Below are 22,851 nucleotides of genomic sequence, written 5' to 3'. Positions count from 1 at the left end.
GGAAGGAAGGCAGGGGACACTGGCTGAGAACTACTTGCCTGAGCCACACGATTTATTTCTCTGTGCGTTTGGCCTTTTTTAAAAAAAAATTCGTATTTGATTGAACTTAGTCTATGGGAAATCTGAGGGCTTAAATTGGAACTTTCCTTGAAAGAAGATATTGGTAAAAAATCTGGTTTAGTACTAATAGGAAGCAAAAAATCCCTCGGTGCAATAACATATACAAGCATGGCGTGCGCATAGTACACACCAACACCACACCACGTTTATGTAGCATCTTTCTTCCAAAAAGTTCTCAAACATTTTCATATTTATTGACTCTTGTATCCTTAGTTTTTCTTAATCTTGTCCAAAGAGGTGAGATTCTTTTAGTCCCACTTTAGAAATGAGAAAACTGAACCTCAGAAGGTTGTAGCTGAAGGCGGAGTCTCTCAAGGCCAAGGCCCAGATTCCTTCCTCTGGCCCACATGCTCCCCCGTCAGTGACAACCTTCAGGGCCTGGGCAGCAAAGGTGGTATGCAGATATCTGTTGCTCATGCTTGGATGCTTTCATAATCCTGTGCTAATTCTCATGATGAAATTTCCCACTGAGTCACTGTGAAAAAGGTTCAGTCAACTCTAACAGGGTTTTCCTTAGACCCCTCACCCCCAGCCTGAGAACATTCATCACTCATAGCTCATGCCCCCACCCAGTGGTGCCCAGAGCTCTGGTCCCCAGCACAGTCCTTCCTTCCTGCAGTTCAGGGCAGAGGGAGGTGTGCTCCCTGTGGCCCGGGGGACAGGCAGCGTGGCACGGCACTCAGGAGCTACACCCCAGGTCAGATAGCTGCACACACCTTCTCTCCCGGCCCCTCGGCACCTTGAATAAGCCACTTGAGTCCTCTGGGCTTCCATCTGCTCCCCTATGTGGAAAGAGGATGATGGTAGTATCTTCTTCACAGGGTCGATGTGAGGATTAAAAAAGAATTCTGGTGATGCCCCTAGTATCCTACTTGACTTAGACTCCGTATTTGGTACCTGCTGGCTGTGATGGTAAAGATGATGCTTGGCGAGGCCTTGGTCTATGGGCAAGGGCACTGGTCCTGGAGTCGGATTCCTGGCTCTACCCCTTACCAACTACATGACCTTGGGATACTCAGCCTCTCCTAGTCTCTGTTCAGTGGAGGTAACAATGGTACACGGCTCATGAGATGGTTTCGTACTGGCTTTTGTGGCCTGATACCTGTCCTCTCCTCCATCCCACCCACACACAACCTGCCACTTGTGTGGACATCTGACCTTGTGCCACTGGAGGGACAGTGGTGCTAGCGTGGCGTGATGGTTTATGGCAGGTCTGGCCCAGGTCTTCTAGTTCTCTTCTCACATATGCACTGGCCCTCTGCGGGCGGGAGTGCAGACCGGATTTGATGCAAGTGGGCTCCTACTTCTCAGTACTCCAGAATGAGAATTCAGCTCCAGCTTTGCAGTTGGTGGAGCTTCCATTTAGAAAGAGTGTCTAATTTTTGGCCCACAAGCTGATAACTTATAGATTCCCATTCTAGCACCGGCTTTGCTTTCTCCCAGTGGTGTGATAAAGTGCCCTCTTCTGCAGAGGTAGCCCCAAGCCTAGGGCTTTTCTGTCACTTACCCTTGGCATCAACTCAGTAGTGGTGTAGAAGGGAGAAAACAGGGCTGCTATGAAAATCACAGCTGCCTTTAACTCAGGAGTTATTTTTTAAATTCTTATTTGATATTGGAGTAGAGTTGATTAACAATGTTGGGTCCGTTTCAGGTTTACAGCAAAGTGATTCAGTTATACATATAGCTGTATCTATTCTTCTTCAAATTCTTTTCCTGTTTATGTTATTACAGAGTATTGAGCAGAGTTCCCTGTGCTATACAGTAGGTCCTTGTTGGTTATCTATTTTAAAAATAGCAGCTTGTACACGTCAATCCCAAACTCAACTCAGGGATTACTATGCGATTCTTTTACATGAATTCTCTCTCTATCATCCCTGTGAGAGGAAGAAAGGAACGGGTTGTTTATAGTCCTCGCTGATTGGGAAGGGGGGTGGGTTTTAGTTTGCTGAAGCAGGGAGATGGGTGTGGGTTTGCAGATTTGGAAACTGGGATGGAATGAGCTGAAGACCTTTGCCAAAGACAAAGGAGAGGGACTGAGAGGCCGAGGGGCCGAGGGGACAGATGTGGGTGGGAGGGAGTCAGGAACCAAAACTGAGCAGGGTGCGGGGTGAGAGAGAGTGGGGTCCTGGGAGCTGCGAGGCCGAGAAGAGAGACTTGGAAATTGTATCTCATGGGGGTTTCGGAGTAAGCACTGCGCACAGTGTATTGTTAGGAAACCCTCGGTAAAGGGTACATTGTTCACTGATGCTTTCATGGGAGTGGATTATTTCCAGTGTGTGCATAGACGTGACGATTTCTGCCTCAAAGTTGCTGTGGGGTGAAAACAAGAGACAAGAGCAGACAGAGTTAGCAGGTGCGTGGGTTACATTTCCTTCATTTTAAAGAGGAGGAAATTGGGAGGCCCCCAAGTCGACCAGCCAGGTGATCAATGGAACTGGGGTTCCACATGGACTCTGTGGACCCCAAGGCCTGAGTACTTGTGCAATACGCTGAGTGTCTGAAGTCACCACCTCTCCCCTTCCATGTCCCCTGGGAATTTCCCAGTGTATCTCAGATCAGGAGCAGTAAACTCAAGTGCATGTACCACATTTAAACATCATATTTTAAAATACTGTTGGGGTGCAAATTAAATACAGATTAGTTCCAATCCTGGCAGGGGAAACTTAGGTAACTTATTTCACCTATCTGAGCCTCAGTTCTCCCACCTGTAAAATATCTGCCACATAAGGCTAATGTGAAGATACGATGATATTGTTCTGGAAATCTCTCAGCACAGTGCTTGGCACATAGTAAAACCTTCTGTTCTCATGTGGTTCTCACTGGTTATTACTAAGCATGTTGCAGGCACATAGTACCTTGTATATTTCAGTAGCTTAGCCTAGGATTAAAGCATTAAGATCTATTATTTTGTAATTGATTGGTTGATTGATTGATATCCTATCTTATTTCAATAAAAGTACTTAGGGCCTCTTCTAAGAGCTTCCTCTCTCACTATCCAGTAGAGCTGGTTCTTTACGTCTTGCCCTTCCTGCTTCCTTTATTCTAATTTCTAACTCAGTTAAAATTCCACTAGACTCTGAGCCTCTGTCATCTCCTTTCTTCAGAGTTACAAGAATTATAAGTGTCCCTCAGAGTTGACCAACTGAAGGTTCCCTGGGTGGAGCGCCAAAACAGGTCTTCCTTCTTCAGACCCCACTGGGCTTTATACTTTCCTTTGGCATTTTTCACATCAGTGTTGGGTGACGTTTTTCATACTTGTCTTATGGTCCATATTGAATTGTAGGGCCCTTAAGGATGGAGATCAGGTCCTACTAATCTTGTGCTTGTCACAGTACCTGACATTGTGCCTTGAAAATAATAAATACTCCAGAAATGGGTATTTATACTAGAATGTCTCTTAAGACATTCTCTGGTGCCCTCTCTTTTTGAAACTAGATGGATCTTTGTGACAGCTTTAATCAATAGAGTACAACAGAAGTGATGCTATGTGACCTTTGGGTCTGGGTCATAAAAATGCCAAGTATTTTCTCCTTGCTCTCCTGGGTTGCTCACCCTTGGAAGACAGTCACCATGCTTCGAGAAAGACAAGCAGCCACGCGGAGGGGTCATGTGTAGTATAGCAACTGACAGCCCTGGCTCAGGTGCCAGCCAGAAGCCAGCATCAACTGCCTTCAGATAATTCCAGCCCCCAGGTGTTCATCACCCCCAGCCTTTGAGCTGCCCCTGCTGATGCCACATAGAGCAGAGAGGAGCTTTCCCTTCCAACCTCCGTTCAAACTACAGATTTGTGAGTGGGATAAGTGATTGTTGTTGTTTTAAGCCACTGAAGGTTTGAGGTTGTTTGTTACACAGCAGTAGATAACTGATACACCCACCCACTTCCATGCGAGGGACATTCAGGCAAAGAGAGAATCAAAAAAGAACGTGTTTTCAGAAAATAGTTTCACTTGGGAACCCTTATAAAAGGGATGGATGTAGGTGAGGATCATCAGTGGTTGCTAAAACCATTAGGTGAAGGTTGATGGGAAACTTTATAGTAAATGGATTAGCCTGACACCATCCAAACCCACAGATCAAGCTTAACAAAAAGCGAGACAACCAGATGTTCTGAGCACATGACATGGTGCAGGAGCAAGTACACAGCACCATCTGTAATGGATTCTTGCGTTAGAAAATTGAACCTGAATCTAATCAGACCTCTAGATCAAACTAGTAGTTGATAAGAAATACAAAAGCTGAAGGAACATGTCAGTAACACCACGATGCTCTAATTGGCCAAATCCAGAATATGAGACGTTTTCAGGACAAAAGACTCAGTTTCATCAATAAATAAATGGTGAATAAATAATAAATAAACAAAATAGAGGTGAATCCTTATAGATTAAAGGAGACCAAGAGTCATAACCAAATACACTATGTGCGTTTTGTTAGAACCCTGATTCAAAGAAACCAACTGCATGGAGGCATTTTTGAGATAATCAGGGAAAATTGACCGTGGACTGGGTACTAGATGATGTCAAAGAATTATCGTTCATTTTGTTGGGTATGAAACAAAAGTGTCATTTTTTTAAAAAAGTTCTTCAGTATGAGAGATAGGCACAGAAGTATTTAAGATTTAAGATATGATGTCTGGCATTTGCTTTAAAAATATTCCAGTAGGGGAAGGAAAACATACAAAAACCAGGGCAGAATGTTCTCTGTTGTTGTTTATCATACTGTTTTTGGACGTTTGAAAATTTCCATAATAGAGAACTTTTAAATTGTATCTAAGCTCTTCAGCAGGGGCGAGCCTAGACTTAGACCATGAGCACTTTTTTTTTTTAAAGATTTATTGATTGATTGATTGATTGATTGATTGCTATGTTGGGTCTTTGTTTCTGTGCTAGGGCTTTCTCTAGTTGTGGCGAGCGGGGGCCACTCTTCATCGCGGTGCGCGGGCCTCTCACTATCGCGGCCTCTCTTGTTGCGGAGCACAGGCTCCAGACGCACAGGCTCAGTAGTTGTGGCTCACGGGCCTAGTTGCTCCGCGGCATGTGGGATCTTCCCAGACCAGGGCTCGAACCCATGTCCCCTGCATTAGCAGGCAGATTCTCAACCACTGCGCCACCAGGGAAGCCCCCATGAGCACTTTTAAAGCAAACTGATGTGTGCGATTTGCCATGGGTGAGTAGGCTTTGGAGGAAGGAGCCCCGCGAGACTGCTAAGACCTGGTGCTCAGAGGCCACGCACCACCCAGGTCCAGGGCCTCCACCGAAAGTGGTTCTGAGTCAGCAGCCATGTCCGGGCGAGGCACTGTGAGTTCAGAGGGAAGAGGGCAAAGTGCCCAGAAAGGCCCACAGAGCCCGTGTGCCAGCTCCAGGGAGCTGAGTCCCGGAAAAGGTGAAGGATGCACGTGGTGGAAATCCAAGCCTGTGACTCTCGACAGAGAGAAGGTTCTGGAGTCCCTGCACCCAGCGGCACAGGGGGAGCTAGGAGCAGAGCTAAGGGCACAACCCTGCGGGGACTGTACCGCCACCTCGGCCTCCGCTGCTCCTTTCCTACAGCCCACATGGTCCACATTCGCCCCTACTGCAGCCTGGATTTCTCCCCCCAGGGAGCGTGTATTCACGCTGGGGGCACTTCTTCCCAGCTGGGTCTCCCAGCATGAGTGCGGGGCGCACAGCTCTGACCCAACCAGCCTGGATCCTAGAGCAACTGTCACTGTGGCCAGGGGTGGGCGCTCTAACTGGCACAGCTTGGGATGGATGCCCACTAACCCGCTGCTAGAGAGGTCGGTCTTGTAAGCTCCTGAAAGGACCACGCGTAGGGGGTGGAGGGAAGGAATTTCCCAAGGGGCAGTGGTAGCTGCTCCTAAAAGAACAAAGGGTGCTAGAGAAGTTAAATGTCCACTGCAGTGACCCTTACGGATTGGGGTAGGAAAAGATCACTGACCTTAACCGAAAGAGGAAAGAAGAGAAGCAGGGGGATAGGGGGCTGGGGTCAAGGATAATAAAATACCAAACAGGAGCAACAATCCCGAAAAGAAAAGTGAAATGAAACGAGGATTAGGATGGGGTGGAGTATGGGAATGAGGACGTGGAAACACAGCAGAGACCTAGAAGGAATCAAGTCCAGACCAGGGGATCCCGCCTCCTTCCGCAGGGTGCACGGTTCACGTCTGCTGCACTGACTTAAGGGGGCTGCCCTGGGGGTGTGGCCACCTGGCCCCGCTCGCCACGCTCTCTGCCTCGGCCTGAATTCTTAGCATATTTAGTATCTTCACAAGCAGCTCTAGAAATTCCGGGGTGCCTTTACATCGTGAGATGCAAGGACAAAACGCGAGGCTCTTAAAGGTGCGTGGCGCCCAGCAAGACCGTGGGTGAGGCTGCGGGTGGTGGAGATTATTGTGACGGCCAGTAGAGGGCAGTGTCAGGCCAGGCATTTCCCAGGCGCAGGGGAGACACTTTCTCAGCCATCCAGAGCCCCGTGGTTAGTTTCTGAATTTGGGATTCACTCCTTGCAAACCTTCCTGAGCAACGGTAATGAGTGGTAGTGCTTTTTTTTTTTTTTCCTTCAAGGGGATTTGAGAGTCTGCTTCAGGAGTTGGTATGTAAATACGAGACAGGGTTGCCCTTTACAGGGTGGGCCCCCAAATGCTGTCCGCTAGGCCACGTGCTTCTCATAGGTCCTCAGTTCCTGCCAGTTTCCATCCTTCCTGATGCTTCTATTTTTTTTTAAATTAATTAATTAATTAATTTATTTTTGGCTGTGTTGGGTCTTCCTTTCTGTGCGAGGGCTTTCTCTAGTTGTGGTAAGCGGAGGCCACTCTTCATCGCGGTGCGCGGGCCTCTCACTATTGCGGCCTCTCTTGTTGCGGAGCACAGGCTCCAGACGCGCAGGCTCAGTAGTTGTGGCTCATGGGCCTAGTTGCTCCGCGGCATGTGGGATCTTCCCAGACCAGGGCTCGAACCCATGTCCCCTGCATTAGCAGGCAGATTCTCAACCACTGCGCCACCAGGGAAGCCCTGATGCTTCTATTTTTAACTCAAAAAGCTCCTCTATTCCAAAGGTGTCTACTGTTTGGACTGGGAAATTATCAATATATCAAAAAGATACTTCTCACACCTAGCCAAGTGATTGGCTAGGGATTCCATCTTAAATGCAGTCATTAATTCAAGTGATGAATTGCTCATTTGAGTTACTGTTTCATCCCTAAGGCAAATTATCTTTCAACACATTTTATATATGTTAGGAGCACCCAAGGAGGATTATATACACAGATCATTAGGCCAGGTGCAGTGTCAGCTCCAAACACTGTCTGTTTATATGCTGATCGCTGGTGCTCGTTGATCAGGGCAGATAAGCTGTGGCTACAACCATGACCTGAACTGTTTTTTCCTCTCGTGACTTGGGAGACTGGTCTCACTATTCTGTGGTCACACCTGACCCAAGGCAATGAACTTGATGGGCCAGCATCATACTTCACACATAGGTTTTTGTTTGTTTGTTTAATGTAGATTGGTTGGTTCACACTAGATTGAGCCAACAAAGTTGCAGATTACCTCACACACCTGAATAGCTGAATTTGATCATTCTTTATCAATTCCTGACATTAATGGTTGATCCAATAATGTTTTGGTACCTGTCTTTGGAGCTCACGCATCAACCATTCCAGGTTCTACACCAATTGAAAAGATGGATTGGGGAACGTGGCTTGGATCCAAGACCAAAATGTGCCCCCCCTTTTTTTTACAGCATTGAACTCCCCATCCTTATCCCACCCCTGCCCCAGTCACAGGCGGGGCAGCTGGAGAACTAAAGAAACCCCCTGCCCTGGCGCAAGGAGGACTCCTGTCCTGGGTGAATTTACGGGGAGGGAATGAAAAAGGGGCCTTCTACCACCTGAAGGCAGACAGGATAGGAGGGGGCTGGAGCCTGTTTTATGCCAAAGTAACCACTCCCAGTAGCGTGAGGAATGTGGCCGACAGGATGTCACTGGGGAGGGGAGGGTGGCTGAATGGGTGGGGAGGAGATGGATGCTTTATGACTGGGGAGAGAGTGGAGAAGCTTGTGGATAGAGGTATTGGCTGGATCTCTCTCGTGTATGGAAGAATAAGGGCTGGGAATAAGGACTTTCCCCCTCCAAACACCTACCATCTTTAGAAGTCCCTAGAAACACTTAGTACAATGGGAGTGTGTTTCAAAAGGGATTCCATCTTAAATGCAGTCATTAATTCAAGCTCTTTTCCACCTCTGCACAGAGGTGAGGATAGATTAAATTGTCTGGAAATTTCTTTAAACTTTGATAAAAATTAGCTTTCCCCAATAAAAGAGTGTTTAAAACAAGAAGTCCCAAACTTACATTTTTGTCCTTATTCAGGAAAATAATTTTTGTTTCTGTCCCTGTATTCTAGTTGTTAAATAATTGCACCAAGCTAGTACACGCCAGAAAAATAAAACAATACATTCTTTTGAGTCCAGTGACCTCAAAACTATGAGCATGAATATCTCTAATCAAAAAATATCTCCCCTTTTAACATTTTGGGGTTATTTTTGTTGCAGTCCGTATACTTCACACTATAATCAAAACGTGTTATCTTGGTCTTGCAATATTTGTGACTCAGACTTGATCAGGACTGGGTCTGGCACATACATCAGTAGTTGCGTTTAAAAATGTGCAAATCGTGAACTTTTCTTTCAGCTTGATCTTGCATATTTCATATGAAACCACTTCTTTATAACATACCGAATTCTGTCTTTGAACAAGTTAAGAAGATAAGATATATTTCCCAGCACAGGTGATCCATAAAGCACATTTCGATTCGTAAGTTAGGTAGCTAACTTTGAGCAATGCACTGTTAATTCAAGTCTCTTGGGTATCAAGTAGTTATTTGAAAATTCACTAGTCTAAACAGGGTCTAAACTCATCTTTAGACCCTCCAAATGCTCAAGGAAAAGCTCAGAGAGGAGTCTAGTGGTGGGGAAGTCTGGCTTACATAATGTGTTCAGGCTGCCCGGCTCTGGATCCGGTGTGTAGTTACCTCTTGGCGTCATGTCAATTTGAGGTGAGGTATATACATACGTTCACTCTCTAAAACGCACCCATTAACTTGAGAGCTCCAGATTTCAGACCTTTGGGAGCCTCTCATTCCACAGCTGGACCCCGTCCAGAGGGAGACGGAGGGTAAGATCCCTGTCCGCTTTGTTCGTGTCCCTCATCTGGCAGCCTTCCCTCCTTCAGAGATATTTATGGTAAAGTCTGTGCATGATAATCCACTGCAAGAGGCAGCAGCATCTGGCTTTCTGGAGATCTGAGCACCTCCGTGTGGTTACCTTGGTGAGAGTCTTAGAGGCAGTCCTGGGTTGTGGGGCAATTTCTATTAAAATGACCAAGCCCTGGGGGGCTGGTGAGCGCCAGAAGGGAGCAGCTGCTGGGAGGAGCGCGGGCACTAAGTCAGTGAGACCTGGCTTTGAACTGGGGCTCTGTTCTCTTATTAGCTGCGTGGCGCTGGCCTCGCCACTCAGCCACTTTGAGCCTTAGCTCTCCCACCTGCAACATGAGGACAGTATTATCTACCTCTTAGGGTTGTGTTGAAGACTAAATGAGATGGAAGCGCAAAGCACCTAGTTTCAGATACATGGAAGGTGGCCAAGAGCTGGTAACTAGTCCTAAGCTGATCAGCAGACACCCGTCAAGTTGGCTCAGGCCTTCGGCCTTCAGGTTATGACCCCTCCTGAGTCTAACTTGGCCTCTAGCCCATCCATGCGGTGCCCCAGGTAAAGTGCTTCCTGAGTGGGCCGATCCCCGGAACCTGACACCTGGACTGAACGGTCCCCTGGAGTCAACCTGTCCTTGAGAGCAGAAGCTCTACAGATGGCATGAAAGCAAGCACAGACTGGCAGCAGCTCCCTCTCCGTGGGCTTATTAAGGCTGAGGATTGTGTCAGGTGCCAGGTCATACACTGGTGAACTAGTGTTAGTGGGTCGTAGTGGTTAAGAGCGAGGACTCTGTGTCCAGCCTCCCTCAGTTGAATCCTGGCTCCACTCTACCTACTGGTGTGAGAATTTAGGCGAGCTACCTCTCTGGGCCTCAGTTACTTTACCTGTAAAGTAGGACTACCAATAATACCTATCCCGTAGGGCAATCGTGAAGATTAAATGCGTTAGTTTCCTGAGGCTGCTTTAAATTCCACAAACTGGGTGCCTTAGAACAACACAGACGTATTGTCTCACTGTTCTGGAGGCCAGAAGTCAGAAATCAAGGTGTTGGCAGGGTCGTGGTCCCGCTGAAGGCTCTATGGGAGGGTCCTTCCTTACCTCTTGCTGCTTCTGGTGGCTCCTGGTGTTCCTTGGCTTGTAGATGGCCGTCTTCTCCCTGTGGCTTCACATCATCTTCCCTCTGTGCATGTCTGTCTCTGTGTCCAAATTTCCCCTTTTATAAGGACATCAGGGTCCACCCTCTGACCTCATTTTATTCAGTAACTTGATTATCTCTGTAAAGAGCCAATTTCCAAGTAAGGTCACATTTTGAGGTACTAGGGGTTAAGGACTCCAACATATCTTTTTTGGGAGGGTACAATTCAACCTGTAACAGATGAACTTAGAACAATCCTTGGAACATAGTAAACATTACACACGTGTTAACTATTTTTATCTTTAATACTCACCACAATCCAGCCAGGGAAGTAATGTTATTCCCATTTTAGAGATGGAAAAATGAGGCTCTGAGAGGTTAAAGATTAGCCTCAATTCGCACAACTAGAAAGGGGGAAGACCCCTTAACCCCAGCTCTGATCTGTCTGACCACATGTCCGTCCTCTCTCCATTGTACCCGTCACCTCCCAGAGATGGACAGGGTTACCCACAGCCTGTTCCGTGTGCCCGTCACACATGGTTGTAACCCAGACTTCCAGCGGGTGGCCCCAGAGGCCCGCCTGCAGCTGTGGACTCAGAACTCACCTGAGTGCTGCCTCTGGGTGAAAATGTATATGTTCTAAGGAAAGAATCATTTCCAAGGTCTGTATTAATATTTTGTAACCTGTATTTATATCTCTCTGTTTTGGCTAAATTGATGTGCCTAAAATATAACTTAATTTTTCACTTTTCACCCGGCTGTTTTGATATCTAGTAGACACAGCCATATTCATCTAATGGAAACACATGGACGTCAGAAAAACACAACGAATGGCTTTAATATTACTTTGTAAAGGTGATTATACACCAAGAATTAAGAAAGCCTTTTGTATAATAGAGAAATTCCTCACTGGCTGTGGAACCTGAGTGTTTAGTGATACCATTCGCTATGTTGTTGTTTTTCTGCATGTGTGTTTAGAGACATAAGTAAATGGTTTTAAAAAACAGCCAAGAGGTCTCATCTTGAAATCAGCATAGTTTTATGTTCCAGAATACAAATGTAACCGCTAAATCTATTGCAGCCATGAAAGGTGAAAGAGTGGTGATTCAAGTTCAAGTTGTTCGTGTTCTCTTTGCCCCTGCACCCCACATACCATTTATTAGCACTGGGGCAGTGAGCAAAATATTCAGCCCTTTTGCAGCTAATATATATAAAATGCAGAGAGTCATTCCTCGCTTCTGAGTTTACAGGTGGAGGGATAGACCAGCTGAGGGCCCTTCCATTTCTGAGATGTGTGTGGCATCATACACACTCATAAGACCCTCTGCCGGGGACCTCAGGCTCAGGTCATCTCCCATGTTTAATTAAGGACTCCTGCCCAAGAGGTCAACATGATTTTCTTGAGAAATCCACGTCTTATGATTTTCTCTGGCGGTTGTGCTGGATATTGTCTGTTTGCCTCTTTGCCCTACTCCCCCTTCCCTGGCCTGCCTGGAGCCCCAGGAGGTGGAGCGCCTCAGCTGGACAGCGGGAGGACAGCAGAGTCGGGGTATCGATCTCCCCCAGGCTCCCTGCTGGCCACACCCGCTGCCCTTGCTCTTCAAGCCTGGGGGGCAGGTGCAGGGTGGGTGGGAGTGGCTCTCTGCGACCACTAAGCCTGGGTTGCTTCACCATGTCTTCTTGGCTCCCCAGGACCCTGGCCACCCCTTTGCAAATCACCCCTTTAATGACCATCGATGTATTGTGCCAGGACCTTGGCTGAGTGAAGCTCTGACTCTCTTGAATTGTATTAGCTCAGCATATCATTAAGAGCATCTCGCCTTTCAAGGAAGGGGAACCCTGAGTGATGGAGAGCAAGATTCTACATTTTACCTGAATAAGAAATATCCACACCCCCCAATCCCATCATAATTTTGCACATGCCGTCACCTCTGTCTGCAGCGCTCTCTGTGCCCGGAAACGTCCTACTTAGCTCTCAACTCCCCGCTCCTCTAGAAGCTTCCTCTGATTCTTCCAGGCAGTCTCCGCCACTCCTCATTCTACGTTCCTTTTGGGCTCCGCCCACACCTCCTGATTCCACTTCTTTTCCTTTACTGTTACTGTGAAGTAGGAACAAATAAAGGATGCTTTCTCTAGAGTAGCCAGATAAAGTACAGGATATTCAGTTAGAATTTTAGATAAACAACAAATAATTGTTTCGCAGAGGTATGTTCCATGGACTATTTGGGACGTACTTACAGTAAAAAATTATTTATCTGAAACTCAAATTTAACTGGGAAGCTTCCAACGTTTTGTTGTTGTTGTTGTTTTGTTTTTTTTTTTTTGCTAAAAGAAACCTGCCAACTCTGACTAGAATGACCTTCTAAAGTCGGCGGTTCCTGTTCAAAGAAACACTTTCTTTTGTTTTTTTCCTTCCTTATTTTCTTCCTGCCCCCCCCCCCCCCGCCCCCATATTTTTTTAGCATTCTATAAGCTAATGAGCTATGCGAATTTAGGAGTTGAGCAGGAGCTCTGGGGGGCCTAATTGCTTTTGAGAAAACTTTGACGCCCGGAGAGAAATTTCGGAGGTGGGTGCTGTGGAACAGAGAATGGAGCAGAGATGAGTCAGTAAGATGCACACGGCGAGGATCTTCCCCGTACGGGGCCAAGGAGGGGCCCTGGAGGGGGTAGCCGGAAAGCCTTCTAAGAACTTGGATGTCTAACACTCAATCTGAAGTTCTTTGCACTGTTCTCAGTCTTCTCCTCCGCACCCCACTGAATCCCCAGTAAAGTTCACCCCCCTCATGACTGTGTCACGTGAGTGGGTTTCTTTGTGTGATGCCGTAAAGCACTGAGCCTCACTTCTGGGGAGCCATATGTTATGGGAGCAGGAGGCTAGAAGTAGAGATGCCTGCAAGTTAGTGAGTGTCACAGGGAAGTGCAAGAATCTGGTGGAAACAGGGTTGGGACAGATCACGTGGAGAGCTCAAAAGAAAGGAGGCTCCAGCTGATCTCCAGATTACATTTGTTTTGTGACTCTCTACCCTGATAATAATAAGTTAATTGTAACGGTTTTTACTGTGTGCTACGTAGTCATATATGTATTTACATGTGTACGTGTACACATGCACGGTCCTGCCTTTGTACTGTTTGGATAAGCACAAAATCCAGTTACTGCAGTTTAGCTAAATAATACCAGTTCTGCAACAACATGATTCAAATTTCAGTTACCATGGTATATTAACTAAAATAAATCTGGCAACCTTAATTGTAACTATTGCAGCATAAAATATAAACTTCATTCCTAGCTCATCAGTCCACAAATCACTGTGTAAATAACAAATGTGCATCATAATCAGTGACCAATCACATCACTTCTTTCAAGGTCTGTTGCTGATTGGTTGCTGCCCATCTGTTATTTAGTTCATGCACAGACAGCAAAGCATATAATTGTGTTGCCTCTTTGTCTTCCAGTGATAAATGCATATAATTTAATTTTTAATGAACTACTACTGTTGGATAATGCTCCAGGTCACCCTGATTCTCTTGGACACCTGAAGATTTGAACATTTTCTTTTTATGACAAAAACAATTTCAATAATCCAGCAAATAGACCATAGAGTTATTTCAATTTTTAAAGCCTATTATCTTAGATGGACTTTTGGACAGGCTATTGAGGCTACAGTGGGAGATCATGCAATTTCTTTAGCTGAATTTTGGAGGAAATATGACATAGAACATGCAACTGAAAACATTCAAGCATCATGGCAGAAAGTGACAGCAAGTAATATGTGTGTGGTGTGGCAGAAATTTTTGCATTTACTGTGCAAATAACTTCGCAGGATTTGAATCAAAAGGACTTGGAATCATAGAGGAAATAGTTGACCATGGGAATGTTGACACTGGCACTATTGGAGACTCACTATGCAGCCAGAGGAGCTTAGTGAAGGCGAACTTATCGACGAAGAAAGGGGTTGTGATGAAAAGGAGGAAGATGTCCTAGAGGAAGTGACACCAGCAAAACTACTTCACATTAAAACAAGTCTCAGACATATTTCATGACATTGAAAACACACAGGATAAAATGTTTGAAGATGATCCACACTTAGACAGGGTCTGAAAATTTGCCTCAGTATAGAAAAGATGCTCCCTTGTATTGTTTTATATCTTGGGAGGAAGTCAAGCACTGTTCACACCTTTCTTGATAAGGTTTTTCTTTTTAAGTAAGTAAAACTCTTTAACTCTCAATATTCCTAATGTTTTAAATTACAGTGTACTAATAAATATTAATTTCACTATTTTCTTTATAACTTACAGTAAGAGAGTTTTAAAATATTTTGACAAATAATTTTAAAGGTCATGGAACGGTTGTAATTTCCCCATTGATTATTAAGATAGCTTTGCATGGTTTCAGCTAGCATGGTCATTTCTATGGCCCCATACTGCCAGGCAGAGAGAGGACTGCTTATGTATATGTCTCATGGTAACTATTATTATGCCCGTTACTCAGATGAGGAAACTGAGGCTTCAGGGGGGTCTAAGCTACCTGTCCAAGGTCATGCAGATAGTGAATAGTAGAGCTTGGATTTGAACCTATGCACTCTGACACCAAGACCTGTCCCCTTAACCACTATTGTTGCCCCTACTGGGCTCTGAGCACTTCAAAGACAGGGACCACATCTTTTGATCTTTGTATACCTGGCATGTAAACATTGTTTGATAAATACATGTTGAGTGAATGAAAAAAAAAAGAATAAATGAAGTAAGAAACCATAAAGGGAATTAACGTTCAGTGTTTGAAAATAATGAGAAAAGATTAAGACTGATTGAAGACTAGCAGCAAACTTATTGATTCCCAGTTCCAGGTAAAATAGGCAGATCCTCAAGCATCTCATTTGATGTGAATGCCAGCCATTTTTGAGATGTTTGGATATGTTGAATATGGTGCAGAGGATTATGGGTACTTGCTAAGAAACTTCTGGTGATGGTCATTACATCAGAACACACCTGTCTAAGGCTTTGAGGAATAAAAAATGAAGGTGTCATATCCTGCTGCTTTCTTAACAGCAGTTCTAGGTATGGACGCTATTGCATCAGCTCCCACTGAGAGAGACAAACAGTGGCCCCGCCCTGGCCGCCGGCACGAGAGCCACTAGCAGCTCCCAGTCAAATGCAGGAGCTCTTGAGCTGAGGTGGGGTCTACAGATGGGTTAAGAGTCCACAGCTCCGTCAAGTATCGGGCTGACTGCCACTTTTTATATTAATAAGTCTATAAACTCTTAGGTCTTAGGGATAAGGGGGGGAAGGGAGAAAAATGTACATCTGTGTTTGGAAATGTTTGTACCAGGAGCTGCCTGCATTTTCACAGTGAGTACTGAGCCTCCTGGCACACATCTTAAAGACCCACCGAGCTGCATTTGGAGGAGGAAGAGGAGGGCGAGGAGCGGAAGTAGACCTTCCTTACCCTACACCCGAAAACCACCTGAGGTCTGTGGTTTGCGACGGTGTCAGGAAAGTTTCTACGGACGCCTTGAGCAGAGGGTCCAAATAATCAAACTACAGCAAGGTCTGCTTAGAAAGCCCAAAGCAGAGAAAAATCAAGAAACGTTGCAGATGCATAGAAATAGATACAGGTCAGGCAGAAATATGGAGACCAGAGCCTGTAGGCTGCAGAAGCCAGTACATCATGTTGTGTTGTGCTGTGTTCTTTCAGCCAAGCAATAAAAACCAAAGAGCAAGAGAGGGCCTGGGTAGGTAAGGAAACCAGCTTGAGGAAGAGCAGACTCATACTGTTAGGAACACAGACTACCAGCCTTAATATATTCATGGGAAGGAAAATCAGCTCAGCTGGGAGAGAAGATTTGAGCAGATGATGAGATGGAGAGCGGACGTCTCCTGCCGGCTTCCATGAAAGGCAGTGCTTCCCAGAACAAAGGGGTGCCCTTGGGGACTAGCACTGAATCTGTGATTAAGCCTTTGAAGAACACACCCTCTCACTTCAACTCAAGGCCCAATCCACTAAAAGAATAAAACCCACTTTCTAAACAGGGGTCTGAGATGACTTTCTTGTTGAAACAGCTCCCTCTACACTTGGAAACCCTTTAATCATATAAGGAAAACCACTGGTCCCAGGATCTTCTTCGGCACCATTCACTCACAGGAAGTGGGCAGGACCCTCCATGCTGGTGCCTCACGTCCAGCCTTTGGAGAGGGGTTGGGTCTCGGGGGAGTGGGAATGGATCACTTACCTCCGTGGGTCTGAGTTCCCCTTAGAATGGATGTGCCTCTCCGGGCCAGCCTGGGCCAGCCAGGATGCTGGGTGGGAGCAGGACAAAGCCGTCTCTGGAGGCCTTGTCTCAACGACGCTTCCCTGAAGAGTGCCGTAATTCAAGTCTTGGAAGCTCACCTGAGTCTACGGGCACCACAACCAATTGGTGTGAAAAGAAAATATGAAAGCTAATGCTACACCCTACCTAATGGTGAGGAGGGAAGACCCATTATGAAAAAAGCTAAGGGGCCAGAGATCCACAGGAAACAAGGCTTCATCATCCGAAATGTAAAAATATGGTAGAACTGTGTGTTAACTGCACACATAGATCCTACCTCTCCTCAATGAGGCCTTACGGGTGTTTAAAAAAAATAAGTGTAAGAGGTAGAGAATTTAGTTTAGCAGAAATTCTCTGGGAGAATATTCTTTCTGTCTCTGTCTCTCTGACACACACACACACACAAACACACACACACACCCCACCCCACAATCCAGTCATAATACAGCTCTACAATCTAAAGGGGGCCATAATATTTTACCCATGAGGAAAAGAGCGAAGGAGGATGAGAGAGCCTGCACCACACTTTGGGTCTAGAGTGTTGAACGTGAGTGTTGAAAAGAAGAGGGAAATTTTATCAAATGATATTGTGGGGTTCTGAGATATACAAGTAAAGGTTATAAGTGCTTAAAAAAATATTTTCAGTTGCTTCATGCTTCTCTGAATGTAGCACGTTTTGAAAACTGAATCACGTGAGGCCCCTGCTTAGATTTGGGTTTCACGCATTCCTTCTAGAATAGTTGAAACAGTTCCAGTTAAAAGTAGAGACTCCTGCACACACACACACCCACTTGGTACCTTCCCTTACTGTTCCCGTATCTGATATCTGTAGCCCTTCCGACGCTCTCCTGGCGATTCATTCAGAGGCTCCTTTTGGTCTGCTGACTTCAGTAACGCTTTTCATACCCCCTTCTAATTTTCACCCTTCCTGTGAGTTTGTACACACCAGCACCAGGTGAGATGCCCTCCCTGCCCTTGGGAGAGCGCTAGAGAGCAACTACAGAGAAAGACCCTAAAGGACACATTTCCCACGACTATCATCATGATTACCTTGCCTCGTGGAAAGGGTGAGTGAGCATCATTAGGATGATAGAAATTTTTAGATAAGGGATGCAGTATTTTGGGTTAAGGAAATAGATAAGAACTTTTACTCATGAGGCAGGTTCCCTTAATATTGTTAAACTCTGATACACCAAACAGGATAACATATATCCTGACCATGAACCAATAAGAAGGATGCCTCTACTTTTAATAGTAGGAATTATCCTCAGCACCCGAGCTGGTGAGAATCCTCATAATTCTCCAAGTGAGACGAAAACCTGGGCTTCCCTGGTGGCGCAGAGGTTAAGAATCTGCCTGCTAATGCCGGGGACACAGGTTCAAGCCCTGGTCCAGGAAGATCCCACATGCCGCGGAGCAACTAAATCCGTGTGCGATAACTGCAGAGCCTGCGCTCTGGAGCCTGCGAGCCACAACTACTGAAGCTCACACGCCACAACTACTGAAGCTCGCCTGCCCCAACTACTGAAGCCCGTGCGCCTAGAGCCCGTGCTTCGCAACAAGAGAAGCCACCGCAATGAGAAGCCCGCGCGCCACAATGAAGAATAGCTCCCGCTCGCCTCAACTAGAGAAAGCCTGTGTGCAGCAACGAAGACCCAACGCAGCCAAAAATAATTAAATAAAATAAATAAATTTATTAAAAAAAAAAAAGACTACAACGTGGTCCCCTTCTTAGCCCCTCCCAGGAGACCTGTCTCTTTTATGCAGAGGACACTTTGTTGAGTATTACATAACAATGCACTTGAGGATGGGGGCTACATTTATTCAGATTTGAGTCTCTACACTTATCACAATGTATAGTTCATAGGAGCATTTAATAAATGTTAGTTGAAGGAATAAATAAAACTAAGAAGTTCCTTAATCACTGGATCATTTTCTCAAAGTTTTTATTTTTTAATTTTATCAGTTTACATGTGAAAGCTTCAGTCAGGGTCAAAAAACTAACTCTACAGCTTTGGGTAAAAATCGTTTTGTTTGGCTGTCTGGACTTTAAGTTGAAAGCATCATTTGTGGAATGCGTGGATTTCTGTGATGAAATAAAAGGTTTTTCCTTTAAGATATTTTGGGTCTACAAATTTTCAAAATTTTATTTTACGGTTTCTCCTTTTTTTTGATTAAAAATAAAGTGTGGGTGTTGGGGGGCTTGCTGGCAAGAAGACAGAACAAGAGCAAACAAACAAGCAAACAAAAAAAGCCACTTTGATTAAGCACAGTCAGTGAGCTCTGTGAAGCGTGTTTCAGCCCGATGCCAAATGACGCTCACTAAAATTGCAGCAATTTTTGATGCACGTGCCAATGTTTGTGTTATTTTTACTTTAAAGATGTAACAGATTGCTCCAAAGTAAATAATTTAAGCCTAATGTTTCAAAAGATTCCAAGTGCTGTGTCTTTCACTTCTGTAACCAACAGAAGCAACCCTCCTCTCTATGTAACGCTCCTTTGGGAGGGTTGTTTTCTTGCTTTGTGTTTCAAAGTAGAATATTATTAAGTCACAAAAAACAATGACGTACTGATAGATATTACGACATGGATGAACCTTAAAAACATTATGCTAAATGCAAGAAGCCAGACATAAAAGGCCACATATTGTATTATTTCATTTATACAAAATATCCAGAATAGGCAAATTCATGGAGACAGAAAGTAGATGAATGGTTACCTGGGATTGCGAGCAGGAGGGAATGGAGAGTGGCTGCTAATTTGCATGAGGTTTCTTTTGGGGGTGATGAAAATGTTCTAGAATTAGACAGTAGTGATGGTTGCACAACTTTGTGAATACAATAAAAGCACTGGATGTATACTTTTAAAGGATGAATTTTATGGCAAGTGAATTATATCTCAATACAGCTGTTATAAAATAAAATTTAGTATCCCTCCAAAAAAAAAAAAAGTAGAATCTATTTTTCACCATCCTGTTCCAAATGTCATAGGTTCTATCATTGTTCAGTGCTGAAGTGATAACTCCTCTTATCCAGGAAAAAAGGGAACAAACTCCATAACATCTAGATTTGTGATCTGGTAGGAGGAGGGTGTGGAAAGGGTGCAGGGAGAGCTCTGGGTTGAGAATATAACCCACGTCCCAAGGGAATCTACAGTGTCCACACTGATTCTTCTTCAGACGTCAAACCACGAACAATGAGTCAGATTTTACACCTGATGCCCTCAGTTTAACTTAAAATAGCTTCAGACGTGGCAAATTAACTTCACTCAAAATGTCCCCATCCTCAATCAATATTGGACTTCTTACTGGATTGTTTGCCTTTCTGGTACAATCTAAGAGAGAAGAAACATCTATGATTTTTTTAAAAAAATCAAAAGTAACTATTTATGCTGTTCTGTGCTCCCTAAATGAGCCTGAATGGCTTTTAAATTCAGAAAATAAAGATGAAATGTAAAAATACCAGAGCAATAAACTGACAGCCTTGTGTTTTCATTAACGTAGGTCGCCACTGTGAGGTCCATCAGATGATCGGGAACTACATGTGGGACCCCGCCACCAACAAGTCATTTGACATAGGGGTCAACAGAGACAGCCTGATGCCTCTCTGGTGGAATGGATCAGAACCTCTGTGGATCACTCTGACCAAGGCCAAAAGGAAGGTCTACATGTACTACTGGCCAGGTGAGTGTGTTGACATCCAGGCCTGTCCAACCTTCCAAATCTCAAAGCACCATTGGAGTCTCTGAGAACAAAGCATGTAGACGTGTTTGGAGACCAAGCCAGGATTTAGAAAATGGGGTCTTTGTTCAAGAAATGTCTTGTGGACATGTTTCTTTAAATTTTGGTTCAAACTCTCTTACATCAGACCAGACGTAATGCCATTTCCTAATTCCCTTGGTTCAGCAATATTTCTGCAGTATATCATGCGTTTTCGTGGGTAAAATTTTGGATACACTGGAGAGATAAATTATAGGGTGCTTATTTGCTTTACAAAAGAATTTGGAGTACCATTTCTACAGATTTTGAGCTCCCCTACAATACTGAAAAGAGGATTCAAAGCTCTTACAACTTTTTGGTTGTGCATTAAATGAAGTCCCTTTATATTAATATTCCTCCTGTACATCCGAAATCAACGAGAAACTAAAGTACTTAACTTACTTCAGTGAGGGAGGTAAGCACTCATGCAGACTGCCCTGGCAGCTGTGAGGAGGCTTCAGGAGACTCGCATCTTGTCAGCCAAACTCTGTCATTAAGGATGACAGGACTCAGTGACAACAGAATACTCAACTCACCACTGACTTCCCATTGGTAGGATGTGTTCCTAGTGAGCGGACAATATAACTTTTCCATGCGCATGGCTGTAGACATGTTTTTCCTAATTCTTCATGGTGTAATACTGATGATTGTCATTGTGGAAGAAGAGATCAGGGAGGCCTAGAAGAAACGAAGGGATAAGTGGGGAGAAGCATCTGGAGGGATCTTGCTGGCCTGGGCTGGAGACAGCGGCAGCCTGATGGAATTGTGAGAGCGTGGCGGGTTCTGGGGGGCGGGGAAGTGTGGCGAGAAGGAGGAGTGAGTCCAGGCTGAGTCACGGGCGGCCCACACCGAGGACGTGGGCCTGGAGCGAGAGTTTGGAGGATGCTGGTTGGAGGTGGTCACATGGAGAGCTGCTCCAGGGGCTCAAGGCTGTGCCAGCTCTCGGAGGAGGAGCGTCAAGCAAGGACAGATGGAGAGCAGGGAAAGCAGACCCACAGCTGCGCTGTGCTGCGTGCCCTGAAAGGTGCCGCAGAGCAGAGACTGGCACCCACAGGTGAGCCCAGGCCGGCCAGGGCAGCTGCGTTACTTCAAAACCCGGCGGAAGAACAGACAGACAGGCTGGTTCTGCGGGCAGATGCAGTGTCGGGGGAGTGCTGGAGTTGCTTCAGAGGACGCCTGGGGTTCGGTCCATAGCGGCTACCTGGGCTGACATAAGAAGAAGCTTTCAAGCAAGGGAAGGGTTGAAGAGAACTCCACCTTAAATGGAGGCTCAACTTTTCACGGAGTTGGACGTAAGGTTAAGAAAGCAAGTGGGTGCCTCAGCCAAGCTAATCAGACTTGATAGAGGAGCCAAGCTCAGGTTCAGCCCAATGTGATGAGATCCAGAGCCAAAAGATGTTGCTGCACTTTGAGGTCATTCTCAGCAATCATCATCAGCAAACACAAGGGCCCACAGGCATAGGCCTAGGAGGAGCAGGAAGCGAACACGCGGTCTCAGGGACCACCTCAAAACGAACCTGAGGACCATCAAGACGAATATTGTCCCGATTCCATAAGGGCCATCTTCCAGGGTATCCGGTTAATTTAACTTTCTGTGTCTTGGAACTTGAGCTCTTCCTGCTCTGAAGAGCACCTCCCCTGGCTTCTCCTCCCAGCTCCCCACATGCCTCCTCCACATACACTCTCCTCTGATGGCCTTCTGGGTAGCCATGGATGCCAATGCTCGTGGAAAGGGGGGGAAGATCTTAAAGGAGACAGTTGCCATATTTCAGACTTCTCTCAGCTGTATTACAGAACATCACTCTTTACCTCATCCTGGAGAGTCTGGCTCCTTAATCATAATCAGCAATCTGAATTTATGTATCACTGAGTAGCTACAAAGTCTCAATGCTAACGTGAATGTAAAATATCTTGTCGCTCCTCCAAAATAGCTCCTGAAGGGCAAGAAATGGCCAATCGCTTTCTTTGATTCACAGTTCAACAGCTAATGTGATGTGACAAACACGCCTTGAGATCAGTTTATGGTGTTACCTATCAGGAGGGCAGAAGCTAAAACAGATAACCTCCTAGAATTTCCTCATTGATCTAAATGAAGATTAGCTAACCATCTGGCCGTGTTGAAGTCTTGATAGAAATTGGATGAAAAGTCTCTTGTTTCTTAGACACTGTCCAGTCCTTCTAAACTGGATCCACAAATAAAGGCTCCCTGAGAACCAGCTGTCTCTGAAGGCCCTGCCGCCCAGCCCAAGCCAGTCGTGCTCTGGCCCCTCCATTCTTGCTGGTTGACAGCTGAGGGATTAACCATCACTGCTGTCCTTTCTCCCTCCACCTTGGTC

At 45.5% G+C, this 22,851-nt stretch overlaps 1 protein-coding gene across 4 annotated transcripts in view; it reads left to right on the top strand.

The window, feature by feature from the left end:
• ENPP6 (ectonucleotide pyrophosphatase/phosphodiesterase 6) overlaps positions 1-22,851 on the top strand; it is a 116,633-nt gene that overhangs the window by 44,776 nt on the left and 49,006 nt on the right. For all 4 annotated transcript variants that reach the window (XM_059909250.1, XM_059909247.1, XM_059909249.1 and 1 more), the window contains exon 2: positions 20,261-20,440. In XM_059909250.1, the coding sequence (XP_059765233.1) occupies positions 20,284-20,440 (157 nt within the window). In that variant the 5' untranslated portion in view covers positions 20,261-20,283. The remainder of the gene's footprint in view (positions 1-20,260; positions 20,441-22,851) is intronic.

Source organism: Balaenoptera ricei, chromosome 21 (assembly GCF_028023285.1).
Source record: "Balaenoptera ricei isolate mBalRic1 chromosome 21, mBalRic1.hap2, whole genome shotgun sequence".
In the NCBI taxonomy this organism is placed as follows: domain Eukaryota; kingdom Metazoa; phylum Chordata; class Mammalia; order Artiodactyla; family Balaenopteridae; genus Balaenoptera; species Balaenoptera ricei.
Note: the sequence above shows the minus strand (reverse complement) of the source record. Positions and strands in the feature narration are given on the sequence as shown.